Below are 17,023 nucleotides of genomic sequence, written 5' to 3'. Positions count from 1 at the left end.
TATCAAATTTTGACATATTTGATATTTACTCAACAACTGAAATTTCCTTCAGAACATTGGAGGTCACATGATGCACAAGTCTCATGTAATTTGAGTTATATTTTTTTCAATTTAAATTTAAATTGTCAAGTGTACACGTCGTTATCGGAAAATGCATATGGATATTTTGAAAAGTCAAGCTATTTAGAACGAGTCTACAATATATATACGTATACGCTAAGGACATGTCGAGTTGTAATGTTTGGAAGCAAAAATTGGGTTTCAAAATTTTATATTTTTTTTTCAAGTTTAAATATTTAATAAATTCTTATTTCATGAATAGTTAACCACAAAATTGGAATTTCGTTGCTTGTGGTATTTGTAATCACTTCTATATATTTTTTAATTATTTAAGTGAGTAATCAAAATCTTCCAATACAAAATTCTAAATTTTAAATTTTTTTCTAATTATATTTTAGTATACAGTTTACATTGTTTTATTTTTTTATGTTTTATATTTTTTTTTAGGTTTTTATTTAGAAATATAATATTTTAGAAATTTAATAAAAAGTAATACCATAAAAATATTTTCAAAATACTCTTTTTTTACAATATTTACTTTTTCTAGTGCTACTATTTTTTTTAATCACTCGAAAATTTTTAATTTTATTATATTTTAAGTTGTTTTATTTTATTTTATTTTATTTTATTATATTTTATGTTGTTTTATTTTATTTTATTTTATTTTATTTTATTTTATTTTATTTTATTTTATTTTATTGTATTTTATTTTATTTTATTTTATTTTATTTTATTTTATTTTATTTTAATTTATTTTAATTTATTTTATTTTATTTTATTTTATTTTATTTTATTTTAGTTTATTTTATTTTATTTTAATTTATTTTATTTTATTTTATTTTATTTTAATTTATTTTATTTTATTTTATTTTATTTTATTTCAATTTATTTTATTTTATTTTATTTTATTTTAATTTATTTTATTTTATTTTAATTTCTTTTATTTTATTTTATTTTATTTTATTTCAATTTATTTCAATTTATTTTATTTTATTTTATTTTATTTTATTTTGTTTTATTTTATTTTATTTTATTTTATTTTATTTTATTTTATTTTATTTTATTTTATTTTATTTTATTTTATTTTATTTTATTTTATTTTATTTTATTTTATTTTATTTTATTTTATTTTATTTTAATTTATTTTATTTTATTTTATTTTTTTTTTGTTTTCTTTAAAAAAAATGTTGTCTGTTTGAACTATATTAACATTTTTGGTAAATCTCGATAATATTATTCGAACTTGATAATAATTTTATTTTTATTTTATTTTTTAATTAATATTAATCGATTCCGTCGTTAACTCATTTTAAAAACGCAATTCAAATTAAATTCGCAATCTTAAAACTGCTTTTTGTCTTACTGTCGCGAAGTCACACATTTAATTTCATTTTTTTCATGACTTTTTGCACATAAAACAATTATTTGCAGCATCATTTAAGCACTATTAAACGCCGTATTAACCACTTAGAGCGTTCCCAGCGCATTGTCAACGAGCGCGTGACATGTGAAAAGTCCAACAATTTCATTGCCAGAACGATTAAAATGATTAATTGATTGCAGTGAGCATTTCATCATCTTCGGCAACCCGCTTACTGCCTTTTTTCAGCTGTTCTTTACTGCTTACGCGCAACATTGTTGCGTTGCGGCTACTAACGGCAGAGCGGCGCTACGCTACGCTGCAATGCCTATAAATAAATCAGCGCTTGTGTGTGTGTGTCTCTGTGTGTGTGCGCATAGTAACTGTCTTGTGTATATCTATTTAACAATCCTACAATTTTACTGCATTTTTTATTTAATTTCGTTTTTTTTATTTTATTCAAAGAATTTTCAACGCCAAGCGGCGCGGGGGGTACCGTACTCACCTACTAGATTTGTTGTTGACGATGTTGTGTTTTTTATTGTTGTTGCTACTGCTGCGCCGCTTGTCGTGGTAGTAGCTGTTGTATTATCTGTTGTTGCACCAGCTGCTGTTGCCGTTGTTGTTGTTGTTGCAACGCTGGCGACAGTCGTTGGTGTTGCCATGTGCGGGCTACTCTTGATAAACCAGTTGGCCAAGTGTCGTTGACGTTCGAATTCGATACTGCTGCGTTGCATTTCGGATAATTTTATGGAATCAGTCATTTCGCTAGGCAAACAACAACAACAATCGGTGATTTGAGCGAATGCGCGCGCAAAAAAAATACAACACACACAAATCACAAAAACAACAAAAACAGAAATGAATTGTTTAACGACGAGGGAACACACAATAGCACTGCGATTTTGCTTTTTTTGTTGTAGTATTTTTTTTTGTTATTGCTGCTGCTTTCTGGGCGCAGCTGCCGCAAGGGAAGGGCGTGCACGCCTGCGCACAGCACAATGAAATTGGTCGCTCACACACACAGTGAACGCGTTTAAATTTTTATTTTATTTGTTGTTGTTGCTTTTGCTCTGCTTTGCTACTGGAATGTTGTACGCACTACACTTTATTATTGCTGTTGTTGTTGTTATTCTTGATAACTCGAGTGCACTTGCTTGCCTGTGTTTGCCTTTATACTTTTTATTCTCGTTTCACTTCAAAAATTAACTCTTCTATATTTTGCCGTGAACACTTCAAAATCCTTACGAAAATCACACACTTTTTAGTTTTCACTCTTCTCTGCATGTTTTTGCAATTTTTTTCTGGCTTTTGCTTTGCTTAACGCTGCACACTTGGTTTATTTACATACACACACCGGATTTCAATTGCCAAACCAAGCAGAACTCGTTGTCACTTGGTTCTATTCTAATTCACACTGTGCTAGCCTGTCAACTGCCGGCCCGTATTTGGCATGATCTACAGCCCCAAAAGCACTGCTTACGCGCACGTACACACACACTCGACTGCTAATGACGCCGTTGACAACGCTGCTGCTGCTGACGACAAAACATTTATATATATTCAGATATATATATGTACGGCTGTGCGTTTGGCTGTAAGGGTATCGCTAAGCGGAAAAAAATTCGCGTTGACGACCTTAACGACACGCGTGCTCACTACCACTCGGCGAGACCGACTCACGTAGACTGTAGACGCGACCCGTTCCGTTGGCGAGTCGAATGCAACTGCCGGCCAACGTCAACGCTAGCCAACAAACGAAGCTCCCCAACACAGTTCGTTGTATGTTTGTGTTGTTCTTGTTGCTGTTGCTGTTGGTGTGTGTGTTTATGTGCTCCAAACAAAACAATAATAAGAACAACAACACTGCACTCTGACTATTGAGCGCTATAAACAATGAAGGCATGAACTGCCGCTGTGACTCAGTCAGTCAATCCAAGCGGTCGGGCGTCATCGTCATCGACACATTCTGCCAGCTACAGCTGTCTGTATTGTTGTGCGCTTGTTGTAAAAAACGTTGACTTCGCTGTCGACGTCCGTAATATAATGAAACAACAGCAACAAATGTGAAGAGCCAGTCAATCAGTTAGTTGCTAAACTGAACGATTTTGCTTGCTGACTGGCTTGCTTGATTGGTGCTCACCACTGAGCGCTGACTACAACAATGTTGACTGAGTAGCCACACAATGTAAAGCGCAGAGAGGCAGTCAAGCAGACAGGCACAGACCGTTGTTGTTGTATACACGTACTCGTGTACTCTTGTTGCTTTGCTAACTGGCGGGGTTGGTTACCTGTAGATATGGCGAGTAAAGAAAACAAAAACAACAACAATTAGTGTGTTTGTATACTCGTAATAATAATAAAAATAATTATTCTTATATTAAGCGCAATTTAACAATAGTTTGCTGGCAGTAATGGGTGAGGATACTCGTGTAATGAATGCCGACTGCTTGTTGTGCAGCGCGTCGCATTGTTGTTGTGCGACAAAAGCGGGGTATATATGTAGGTGAATACCTATTTGGTGTATGTGTACGTATGTATATACAGGTCATATGAATAGAACAGGTATCTCAATGACCCGAAAGGAATATTCTGAATATAAAAATATTTCGAAAAAGTAACCATATACATATGTATATAATGAAGTCATATTCTATGTTTTATGGTGTAAATAATTTATATTTATTAAGAAAGGTTGCCATATATTTAATAAATACATATTAAACACTCGTATAAAATATGACCTAAATTATGGTAGATTGTTCAGTATATAAATGTATATTTTTATACTAAAGCTTTGATATTGAAACCAGGTTTTTCTGAAATTTTTTGTTCGCTCCAAAGATAAAGTAGATTTATTTGGTAAATGTATCATTTTATGTCAATACATATATAATATACTTACAATACAAAGAGCTTTCGCTAAGCTTTTCTAAAAGTTCTCTTATTCTCTATCTCCATATTATATTTTATTTTTATTTAATATTAACTGTATTTAGTTTTACAAATTATTCATAATTTTAATTTTATTTTAATTTACATACTTTACATAGAGCTTTCACTATTCCAAAAGCTCCTTTATGTGTGAAATAAGCTTTATTTTCTTTATATAATAATCTTGTATTTTAAATTTTTTGTTTATTTTGTTTTTATGGTTATGAAGCCAATAAGCTCTCATCCGATGAAATCAGCATGCTGACATTAAAACTCAAAAATTTTTAAGTAGACACTAAATGCTTGGTAAGCTTCCAAGTAGGTCAGTATGTTTAGTATACAGTTTTTATAGCTAATTAGGTGAAAGGATAAATGCTTATAGAACTAACAGTGAAAGCAATTTCTAGTGATTTTCGGCACAACAATATCGATTCGAACTATTAGCGAGGGAGTTCAGCGTGTTAGTTTCGTATCTATGGGAGTTTAGATATACATATGTATTCATCTTATGAAGAACTAAAAGCTCAGCGCTGGCTAGGTCATGTTGTTCGAATGGATAAAAGTGCTCCAGCTCTGAAAGTATTCGATGCAGTACCCGCTGGTGGAAGCCGAGAGAGAGACCTTCACTTCCGATTGAAGGACCAGGTGGAGAGGGACCTGGCTTCGCTTGGTATAACCAATTGGCGCCAAACTGACAGAAGTAGGGATATGTGGCGCGCTATTGTGGACTCGGCTATAACCGCGTAAGCGGTGTCTACGCCAGTCAAGAAAAAGAAGAAAAGCTCAGTTTAAATCGTCTTCTGTTTTACAGTATTTACATTGTTCAGCTTGAATATAAAACGATTTCATTTTAAGCTTTCTCACTATTTTCAAGTTCACTATATCGAGCTTTCACTGCAATAAATTGCAAACGTGCTACAATTGCTTCCTAACCACTTTGACAATAATCATTTGCTATCACATTTTATAATTACCTAAATGCTTAAAAGCTTAAAATTATTGCAAGATAATTTTGAATGTCGTAATTTACGAGTATGTGGCCAGGGGAGCGTTTTATATAATATTTAACGCTTGTTTACAGCAAGAATTACCTAACACAAAATGTATAAAAATGGTAAAGTATGCTCATAAAGCTTGCAAGCTTTAGAGCGTGAATAACAATTGAAGGAAACTAGTATAGAAGTGTATAATATTGCCGTTATCAAGTATTTTAATGTATATAACATGCAAATGGCGTTAGTTATGTAGTAATAACTGTAAATCTAATATTTTTGAGTTATGTCACTTATGCAGTAAGCATGCGATTTGCTTGCGTGTAGTGCATGCTTTCAGCTAAAATCAAAAATCGAAATAATTTATGACTGTTCCTTGAATTAGCTTAGCTGCGATCTCTTAAAGATCAAGCTTTTGTATTTTAGAATTATAAAAAAAAAAAATATTTTATGGTATTTTTTACGAGTTCTTTGCAATATTTGGCAGTCTGACACATTAAAGCAGGAAATAAAATTAATACCACTTTGAAGGAGATAAGCAAAACATAAGAAATAATAATAATAATTCTATAATATCTATAGAGGAATCGCGAAAAAATGAGCACGTTTAATCCGCACCTCCACCTACGACACAGCAAATCACATACAAACATATACAAACACACATACACTTCTATATACATAAGCATTCTAGTATACATATGTACATTTACGAGCGCTGACATGCACACCGATGACTGGCGATAAGCTTTCTAGCTTGCTGGCTGGCATTGCGCTGTCTCGCGGCAGCTGTTAAAGTGTGATAATCAAAAGCGGCCGACGTCACAGTCGCACGGGCCGTCACTTGGACTGCCGCTGCTGTTGTTCCTAGTTTTGTTGTTGTTGCTGCTGCTTTTGGTAGTGGGATTTAGCTGGGCGGTGGCGTATCGGGGGGTGCCCCATTTCTAAATTACTCGTGCAAGCAACAAGCACAATTGCTTGCGTCATATGGGCGAGGGGGAGATTTGCTGTGGCGGGGCGGGAGCTTTTGCAATGTACATAAGCAAGATATCTATTTAGTGTGTACATAGGAATACATTGTATGTACGGTAAGGCATGCCGGCGTCGAGTAAAAAACGTGTGTACTTTGGCTACAAATGTTTGCACATACAAACGGACATCTATAAGCAAATAGACAGACAGACATACAAACAAGCATTTAGTTTTGGTTTCTAACTCAATAATTACTATTATTGTTGTTCTTGTGTTCTTTTTTTTTTTTGTTTTTGTTTGTTGCTACTTGTATTTATTGTTTTTGCCTCAAATTTATTTAGACCGCACCAGCCTCTCTGCCATATATATTTCTTGTTGTTGTTGCTTTTTACTAAAATGAGTATTTATGAATTATGACGAGCGCTAGCTTTCAAGTGCGCGCATACTCACTTACATACATACATACGTGATTTTTATGGTTTGCTTGAGAATTTTCACTTTGGGCGATTTTACTTAATTAATAGGTGTGACCTTCAGAATGTGTGATGTGTGAACAAAAAAAAATAAATAAAACTAAATAAATTAAATTTGACGTACTTCAGTTTTAAGTACTTGCTCGCACTTGCGGGCCTCTTTTTTTTAAATTTTTTGATTGCTTGGTGATTTCATTAGCCCTTAAGGCTGACTCCGAATAGTCGAAGAATGCTCTGAAGCATGAACTCGATTATTATTAGATTTTAAGGGTGTTGAGAAGGTGTTTATGAAATTATTTAACCGGGAGAGGTGTTTAGATAAAGAAGACTGCATTATGTTCTTTCACTTCTTTCTTTATTGATATATCTTACTCTTTTCCATATTTTGAATAACTATTTCATCAGACATCACCACTGGGATAATCTTTTCGTCAAAAAGGTGTGACGAAAATGTACCTCTCCATTTCCTGGATTTCTTTTACGAAAGCTGCTCGATAACGCGAGATCTACTGGCACCAAACTACTGAAGAAGAACACTATACACAAAGCGGTAGAACCTGATTGATTTGATATTTCAAATCCGTATTAGTCAGTTGCTTAAATCCAAGTTCTTAAATCAAAAAATTTCCAACAAATTATAGATTCTCAATGTTATAGCCTTCCACTGTTGTTGATGAAGGGGGGGGGGGGGGGGGGGTATTTGATGATTTGACAGCCCATCTCCGTTCCGGTTGTGTAAACCTGATGGTCGAATGAACCTAGTAGTCTATGGTCCAATTCATTTGACCAACGTGGTTGCTGGATATGGGAACATCCAACCTAATAAAAAATTTTCGTAGTTTTGATGCGGATCGGATCAGAGGCTTGGCGCTCTTCGCGAAATGCCCCTTCTCTCCACATTTGATGCAGCATTGACTCCTATCATCTGGATTGTTGCACGCTCTCGCTAGATGAGCGTATTCAAAACATCTAAAACAAATTATTGGGTTCGGCTTCTCCCGTATGCGGCATACCACCCATCCGATTTTTATTCTCTTCGCCTCGAGAAGTAGCCTAGCTTGTAGAGCAGGGAGGCTTCTGACAGCTGTTTGCGTGTCCGCGTATGCCGCCCTGATACTTTTGATAGAAGCTCCATCAAAACCACCAAGTTCTTTTATTTGGTTGCTTATGGCATTCGTGATGTCCTCTTCAGAAGTTATTTGGTCAAGGTTCTTAATTTCCACTATTATTTCATGGGTGAGAGTCTTGATAGCTGCTTGGTTCTCTAGTCTTAACCTTTAGAACGAAAAACTATCCAGAGATTTTATATCTAAAATCTTAACACATTTTGGTCCTTTTAGCTCGATTTCAGATTAGTTTAGTTATTTCTCGGTCACATGACCTTATGTGATATATTTAACAAGAAATTCTGTAATTATTCCAAGTTTATTCCAGTTCTTCTTCAGTTTTATTTTATATATAAGACAGTATTTCAGAGTACCCAATCAGCTTATAAAATCAAATCCTTTTATTAGTAAAAATCAATGGGATAGTCAATTCCCTATAAGTCCGAGATAAAAGCAGACCAAAATGGTCAGTCAGATCTCACAGCTCTCACTAACTTTGAAGGAATCGATGGAATTAACTAGCTGTCATGAGAATTGAAATTGAAACGATATATTCAGTATCGTATTTATATGAAAACAGATGATGTGGTGAGTATAATCAAATTTGTTTTTGTTTAAACAAAAAAATCATAATTCTTAATAAAAAAATCTGCTGACTTAATTCTGATAAGACTCACACATTTTGGTGAGTATTTTATTTAAATTTTTAATTTCACAATTCATAATTTTTTTGCCTAGACTTTTTGCTGTCATTAACTTCTGTCGCAGGGTAAAATACTATGAATCACAGTTCGGCGTATATACATATCTACATATAGTAGATGTTTGTGTATATAATGTAAGATATGTAAGTATGTGTAAAGACATAAAAATGCATGAGCATGAGAGTATGTTCAATATGTACATATGTATGTGTATGCGATATGTAAGCGCAGAGGAAGGTCAATAACGTGCGCGCATTTAGAACCAGTTGCCTACAGCTGTGGCAGGGGACCAAAGCGGCGAAGCGCTAGACGCTAAAAAAAAATTATGGACATATATATTCACATACATATATAGACATATTTAAATGCGTCGAGTGTCAGGCCATAAAATAACTGAACCGCGCGAGGTGAGGAAGTGTAGACACCAGCGAGAAAAGAGTGAAAGAACACAACGCAAACAATGCTCATATGCGCGTAGACACGGCAGGTAGATAGGAAAGTGCGCCGAAAGAAAATAATATAGCTGTGATTTAACGGTTCATTGGTATGATAAGAAAGAGGATAATGAAGAGAACAAAGAAAAATACAAAAAAAAAAACAAAGAAATTTAAGAATAAATAATAATCCGCGGCAAAGAATGTGCAATCAAATTAATTTATTTGGAAACAGTTGTTGGTAAAAGTATGTAGCCTAAATGTCAAACGCTGAAAGGTACGTTGGGGGCGCATGAAATGTATGTCGACGCAACGGTGGGGGGTACACTTGCCAAATAGCAACGTATGGTAAGGGCACTAAAAGCATGGCAAATCAAGCAACTGATATAAACGAAATTCAAAACACTCTTAAATTATGCGCTATCAACAACAACAACACCAGCTACAAACAGCGGACAGCGCTGTCAGAAAACCCACAACATTCCAACCCCATGAATCGCTCCACATGAAAGTGGCTTGAATGAAATGAAGCAGCGTAAAAAACCGAAACAAAAAATGAATTGAAATGAAATCATTTGAAATTCGACGTCGTTTTTTGACGTCGCTGTGGCTGCGTTTCGTGGAATGACGTTTTCTTATTTATTTTTACCGCTTTAGTAGTTCGGCTCGGCTCGCTTTTGACTTGACGTATGAGCAAAGCAGTTAGTTGCCAACGGCAAAGACCTTGAAAGTGACTTTGAACTACTACTGTGTGTGTCTTCTCCGAAATGACCGTAAATCGAATTGAATATCGAGTGCACTGGGTGAAGTCCGTCGATAATGTTGTTGTGCCCGATGTGATTGTTGTTGTTATCATTATTGTTATTGTTTGTAGGCATCGCATTGTGTGCGTAATCTTATCAGGGGAAGCCTACAAGTAGATTGACTAATATTTAATTTCGTTGAATATTCATTTGCAGCTTAATTGCGGCATATGAGGCAATTTACGGAATATGCGGAAGTGTGCGCCAATAAATTCATATGTATACCTATGAGGGAGTGTTATCTCTTAATGCCACAAACACATAGCCATAATTGTGTAAACATGTCCTCGCCAGCTGTTTGTCAATAATATCTATTGATCTCAAGTGGTGAAATTAATATTGAACAAACTGTCAGATTTGGCTGTGCGCAATAAATCAATATGAAATAGAGACAAAGGCGATAATAAGAATAAATGCAGCGCAAAACTAAAAAAATAATTGAAAGCTGCACTGATAATAAATAAAATAAAATAAAATAAAATAAAATAAAATAAAATAAAATAAAATAAAATAAAATAAAATAAAATAAAATAAAATAAAATAAAATAAAATAAAATAAAATAAAATAAAATAAAATAAAATAAAATAAAATAAAATAAAATAAAATAAAATAAAATAAAATAAAATAAAATAAAATAAAATAAAATAAAATAAAATAAAATAAAATAAAATAAAATAAAATAAAATAAAATAAAATAAAATAAAATAAAATAAAATAAAATAAAATAAAATAAAATAAAATAAAATAAAATAAAATAAAATAAAATAAAATAAAATAAAATAAAATAAAATAAAATTAAATTAAATTAAATTAAATTAAATTAAATTAAATTAAATTAAATTAAATTAAATTAAATTAAATTAAATTAAATTAAATTAAATTAAATTAAATTAAATTAAATAAAATAAAATAAAATAAAATAAAATAAAATAAAATAAAATAAAATAAAATAAAATAAAATAAAATAAAATAAAATAAAATAAAACGACTCAATGGTTCAACATAGTCACAATTGAGAGTGTCGCTGTAATGAAGCTGAAAGATAGAAGTGTCAATGGATTGGTTCAGGTTAAGTCTATCTTCTAACCCATAAGGCACAGTGTGAATGACATACACACCTTTATAATTAAAAAAATCCTTTTATATGTACTTATGTAGGTTCTATGCTGGATTTGTGTAAGTCTACCATGGTGACTCCAAGTACAAGTGTACAAGAACGGTATCATTATAAAATGCAAATATTGAGTACGTATGCAGATATAATGTTAGTTCGATAGAGCTACACCTTTTTAAAGCGATCATACATACTATATACCGCAGTTATACATAATCAGAAACACAGTGGGATATAATTCTTTGAAATATAATTTCCTATAGAAAATTGTATTTTTTCCAGTGCTATTTGATTATGAATTTGACAAATGCTATTGGAACATTAATTAATCATTTAAATAAAAATTTAAAAATAATAAAAAAATTATAAGTTGATTTTTATTAATATGGAGTGATTTTGACACTTTTTTCAAATATAATTGTTCGCATTTTTTTTAGTAAAACTGACGATCTTTTATAAAATATAAATTCAAATCGCTTATGCACCAACCTTGTCCCACTGTGCACTAAATGCGGCAATTGCACCTGTGTGTGATAGCAGCGCACGGTGACGGCAAACATGTCATTGCCATTTTAAGTGATGCACGAAGCACATAAACTTTAAGTATTCGTACTTATGAACACGTTATGCAAAAGTACTTACTTACAGCACATGCACACACACACACACAGATGGGAGTATTTATATACAAATATAAACAATACAAAGTGGGAGTTGTGCGACACATACGTGTGTTTTATTAGCCTTTACGAGGGTTTGTGCAAATTTACAGTAAAATATTTATTCACATTCAAATATAAATATATAATATTTGCATTACAATGCATCATGCGCTAAATATGACGGACGTGCTGCTCCACACAGCAATTTAAACATACATACAAACATACATACGTACATATATTTATATAGGGTGTGTGTTTAAAGAAGCGTGTGTGCGACTGTAACAAAGAGGTGTAGTCTTAATTATACCTTTGTAGAGACGAATCTTTTCAATTACGTAATTGCATTGGTGCATTAAACGTCAATTTATTTAATTTTATTTTTTGATATTTAATGTTTTTGTTGTATGCACAAGCGGAAGGTTTTCAAAGATGGTTTTAAATTTTAATTATTAGCGGTACCCGGCCACACGTTGTTGTGGCTAAGGTATACATTCAATTAAGTTGGTCCAATCTTGGCTTCGGCGACGATATTGATTACTCGAGGTTGATTTATGTTACGCAGCATGATGATAACTCACACTACTTTTAATTGCAAAGTGAGTGGTGATAGTACAGGCAATTTTAAAAAGTTTGGGATAATTGACTACGTCATCCTGGTTTGTAGCTGTGTCAACTCTGCTGGACCGAAATTCTAAATTGTCGCATTAAGATCATCAATATCTCTGTTTTTTTACCACCAATATAGGTCATTCAATCAGTCATTTATGGTTAACATATTGAGGTTTCATGTCAGGAAAACTTCTCTTTCAAGTCAATGAAATGACAGAAATCTGTTGGAAATGCTATTAATCCATCGAGGTGTCAACTGCGACCCTACCATTTCCAACTGCTTCTACAATCGCAATTTGATATTGTTGCAAAAACACTTATATGTTTGTTGTTAATTGGCAATACTTTATGTGTCGCCACAAATTAAATGATTTTAGGCATGCGATTAGCCCGTCAGTAACAGTTGATCCAGGAATAATTGGAAGAGTCTGGCGTAAATCACCTGTTAACAGAATCCTGGTGCTATTTTTGGCGATGTTGCCAACTGGTGTTTCGTTCATTTGCAATTTAGGAGTAATTTGTTTGCCTACTAACAGGTGCCTATTCCCGTTAACCTTGGAAACCTTGGAACCTTGGTGAAAATGAGTGAAATTGGTTCTGGAATTACATCAGCCCTCATATACTATATGTGATGATTTTCTATTGGACTTTATGCCGAATATATAGGCCATATTGTATGTTATCTTAATAAAATTACATCAATAAATTGTGTAAAATGTTCGGTTGGACGTGAACTTAGCCTTTCCTTATTTTTTACAAATTGTTTTGAGCTATCGACACAACCTTATACAATTGAACAATAACAAAAATATTTTAACAAAGCAATAATGACAACCTTCAAAATATTATTTTTTTGTTTTCTCTTTTTATATTTTTCTTGTCAACTCGAATAAAATTCTATTATTGATATCTTCCTCGCAATTTTTCCATATTTACTCACTTTCTAATCTTTTTCTGGCCTTCCACGAATATTTCAAGACTAAAATTAGCCAGATCGGTTTGAACTTCAACAACCAATAACTTCCCGATTTTAGAAAATTTTTAATTTTTTTCGCGGAAAGTTAAAAAAATTTAGGGGTGGACCACCCTCAACATTTAGGAGGATGAAAAATAGATGTTGTCCGATTCTCCACCCTAGCCGATATGCACGCTAAGATTCACGAAAATCGGTCGAGCGGTTTCAGAGAAGTTCAATAACGTACACCGTGACACGAGAATTTTATATATTAGATATAAACAACTTAATATTATATTTTTGTGTAGAAGGGTTGCCATACTATTTTTCATCTTGGCATAATAAATTTTGTTTTTCCAATTATTTTGATTTATTATTTTTTTACTGAAATTTGCGTAATTAATTTTGAAGAAATTTTAAATTTCACTTTTATTTCTATTTTATTAAAATAATTTTTTGTGTACTTTTTTGAAAACTTTTATATTTCACAAATATTAAACAATTAATTTTTGGCAAAATTGCCAGGGATTAAAACAATTTTTTTAATCAAATTTATACAAAAATTATAAAATAAAAAATGGGTAATACATATATTTATTTATTGTAACAATTTTTATATTTAAAGTGCTGCCACATGTAAAAAAAAATATTATTTAATAATTTAAAATAGAAAGAAATAAAATATGTAAATTTTCTCTATTGAAGTAAGTTCTTAAATAGTTGCCACATTTTGTAAGTATAAATATATATATTTTTTTATTTGTTCATTTTATCAATCAAAAATTAGTATATATTAACATTCATTCATTTGTTAAACATTTTTAGTAAGTTTTTTTATAAAGAGGGTTGCCACTAGTTTTTAAGTGTTACTATTTATTTGAATTTTTTCATCAAAAATTTTTAAAAGAAAATATCACGAAATAACCGATGATTTTTTTCCTTTTTTGAGACTTTATTAATTACAAATTTTTATTTAATTTTATTTCTTTAAAAATAATAAACCACCAAAAATAAAAATAATGGGTTCATTACACGCAATACAACTTCTGGAAGATTGCCAACAATGAGGCTATCGGGCTCGGATCATTGGGCTATTGGAAACTCTTTATTTACACCTCACAAAAATGTAAGCGCCAAATACTTTGCACTTTCCGACTAAAATACATACTATTAAGAAACAAAGCGTCTCAAATATTTTATTCAATATGCTAATGCGTTTATATAGACAGGGAAGTACACAAAAAGAAGAAAATTTGTGTGACTAACGTGCATATGTTTTCGGAAATATTCAATGATTACGAAGAAATATACAAATTTTCGTACTTCTTAATAAAAACGGAATTACCAATAAACACTATGCAACCAACTGAATAAATTTAATAAAATAAAATAAAAATACACAAATGCACAACAACAACAAGAGTCGAAGTGGGCGCCTATTGATTTTATTGCGACTCTTTCGAAATTGAGAACGTGCACGAAACCAGCTGTGTCTGAAAGAAATTCAATAATTAACAAATAAAAAAAAATAAAAAAAATGCAAAAACAATGCGAACAAAATCAAAAGTATACAGCAACGACAACAACAATAACAAGAACAACGATTTAAATCAATGAAAATCGTTCGTTCATATGTTTTGCCACCTGACAGCTGAAAACAGCTGACAACGTGACGTCAATACAAATTGCCGCTGAATAAACTACAACAACAGCAATACAAGTAGTACAGGTAGCGAACAGCTAGGCATGTGTGTGTGTGTGTGTGTACGTATTGAATAAGTATGCACTTCGATACATATGGTAATAAGAACAGGCAATGCATTAAGCACAGCAACAGCAACAACAACAACAGTAGCAAACCTAAAGGCTAGCAAATAATTGATTGACTGACTGACTTGACTCTATTTTGTCGTACGAGAGACTGCTTACGCTCGCTGCATATTAATGAGCTCAAATGCGCGTAATAAATAGCGAAATGTGATTGAACGTGCTTCAGTATTTTCGTATTTTAATATGAACAAAGTACCCAAAGCAGCGTATGCCTTTAGGTGGGCGGTCGTAAAACTTCTACACATACAAACATGCAGACATACTTGTAGGCGCAGACGGGTTGGGTGCGCGCCTCCATTTGGCAGGTGCCACATTTGAATTGTAAAATTTTCGTAATGAAAGCAAAGTAATTTTGGCGACGGACGCCTTTTGACGTGCGGCATATGAAGTGTATTTTAAAATGAAATTGGAAAAATAAATAAAGAAAGGAACAGAATATAAGATAAGAACACAAAAAAGCGTGGTTTGGTGAGCTTCACTAAGTGAATTTCTACACAAAATTTTTTTTATGGTTTCAATTTCACTACTACCTTTTAGAGTGAAGCTTCTTTGATTTTTAGCCGCTTATCACAAATCCAAAAAAAAATATTATTTTATTTTTAAATCTGCTTATAAAAATAAGCGCGGCACTATTTTCTACGATTATTCTTAAATTGTAAATAAAATAAAATAAAATAAAATAAAATAAAATAAAATAAAATAAAATAAAATAAAATAAAATAAAATAAAATAAAATAAAATAAAATAAAATGAAATAAAATAAAATAAAATAAAATAAAATAAAATAAAATAAAATAAAATAAAATAAAATAAAATAAAATAAAATAAAATAAAATAAAATAAAATAAAATAAAATAAAATAAAATAAAATAAAATAAAATAAAATAAAATAAAATAAAATAAAATAAAATAAAATAAAATAAAATAAAATAAAATAAAATAAAATAAAATAAAATAAAATAAAATAAAATAAAATAAAATAAAATAAAATAAAATAAAATAAAATAAAATAAAATAAAATAAAATAACATAAAATAAAATAAAATAAAATAAAATAAAATAAAATAAAATAAAATAAAATAAAATAAAATAAAATAAAATAAAATAAAATAAAATAAAATAAAATAAAATAAAATAAAATAAAATAAAATAAAATAAAATAAAATAAAATAAAATAAAATAAAATAAAATAAAATAAAATAAAATAAAATAAAATAAAATAAAACAACCACGTACACAATTTTTAACTAATAACTAACTTTTTATATAATAAATAGTTTCGGAAAATAGTTGGCAATCCTGTAAACATTAAAAAAAATAATTTTAGGTCGAATCACCGTTATTATAAATTTGTGGTGGTTAATTGATTAAAGTTTTTTGTTGTTAATTATACATTTCTTAGTAGATGCCACTCTTCCAGTTTCGAAATGTAAGAAAATATATTTTTTTAATTTCAAATAGCACAATATTTCGATGCAATTATCTCTAGCTAAGCAACTTATCTCAATATGATACATAATTTTGAAATATAAAAAAGGTGGCAACTCTATTGATTTCAAAAATGTTATGAATTACATTTTTTGTTGCCATTTACTGAATTTTTTTTCGAACATCAAGAATATATGTATATAGTTTTTATATTAAATCTTAATGTAACAAATATTTCTCTGTAGGGTTGCCAAACATTTTTAATATGTAGTCTTGCAAGCAAAAAAACCAAATATCAAAAAACTTTAAAAATTATTGCAAAATTCTTCCCTTTTCAGAAGTATTTTGAGTGCCTAACCTCAAAAATATGGCACATTAAGAAGTAGTAAAAAAATTAAACCACAATTTGGTATAAAATTTGAATGACTGACATAAACGAAATTTTGTTGCACCTACAAGTTGTGCAAGTGGCACTGATGACGCGCGCCGCGCTTGTCATTAAAGTGCAAATATTCATTTACTCTTTTCAAGTCAATCATTTTGCAGGCGGGCACACCGCTGGCATGGCGTCGACGGCGACAAT

General features: G+C 31.0%; 1 protein-coding gene across 2 annotated transcripts in view; it reads right to left on the bottom strand.

The window, feature by feature from the left end:
• LOC105212045 (uncharacterized) overlaps positions 1-17,023 on the bottom strand; it is a 217,680-nt gene that overhangs the window by 20,597 nt on the left and 180,060 nt on the right. For both annotated transcript variants that reach the window (XM_054227979.1, XM_054227980.1), the window contains exon 7: positions 1,926-3,711. In XM_054227979.1, coding sequence (XP_054083954.1) covers positions 1,926-2,184 — 259 coding nt within the window. In that variant the 5' untranslated portion in view covers positions 2,185-3,711. The remainder of the gene's footprint in view (positions 1-1,925; positions 3,712-17,023) is intronic.

Source organism: Zeugodacus cucurbitae, chromosome 3 (assembly GCF_028554725.1).
Source record: "Zeugodacus cucurbitae isolate PBARC_wt_2022May chromosome 3, idZeuCucr1.2, whole genome shotgun sequence".
In the NCBI taxonomy this organism is placed as follows: Eukaryota; Metazoa; Arthropoda; class Insecta; order Diptera; family Tephritidae; genus Zeugodacus; species Zeugodacus cucurbitae.
The sequence above is the reverse complement of the archived record's forward strand: the minus strand, read 5'-3'. Positions and strand labels throughout refer to the sequence as shown.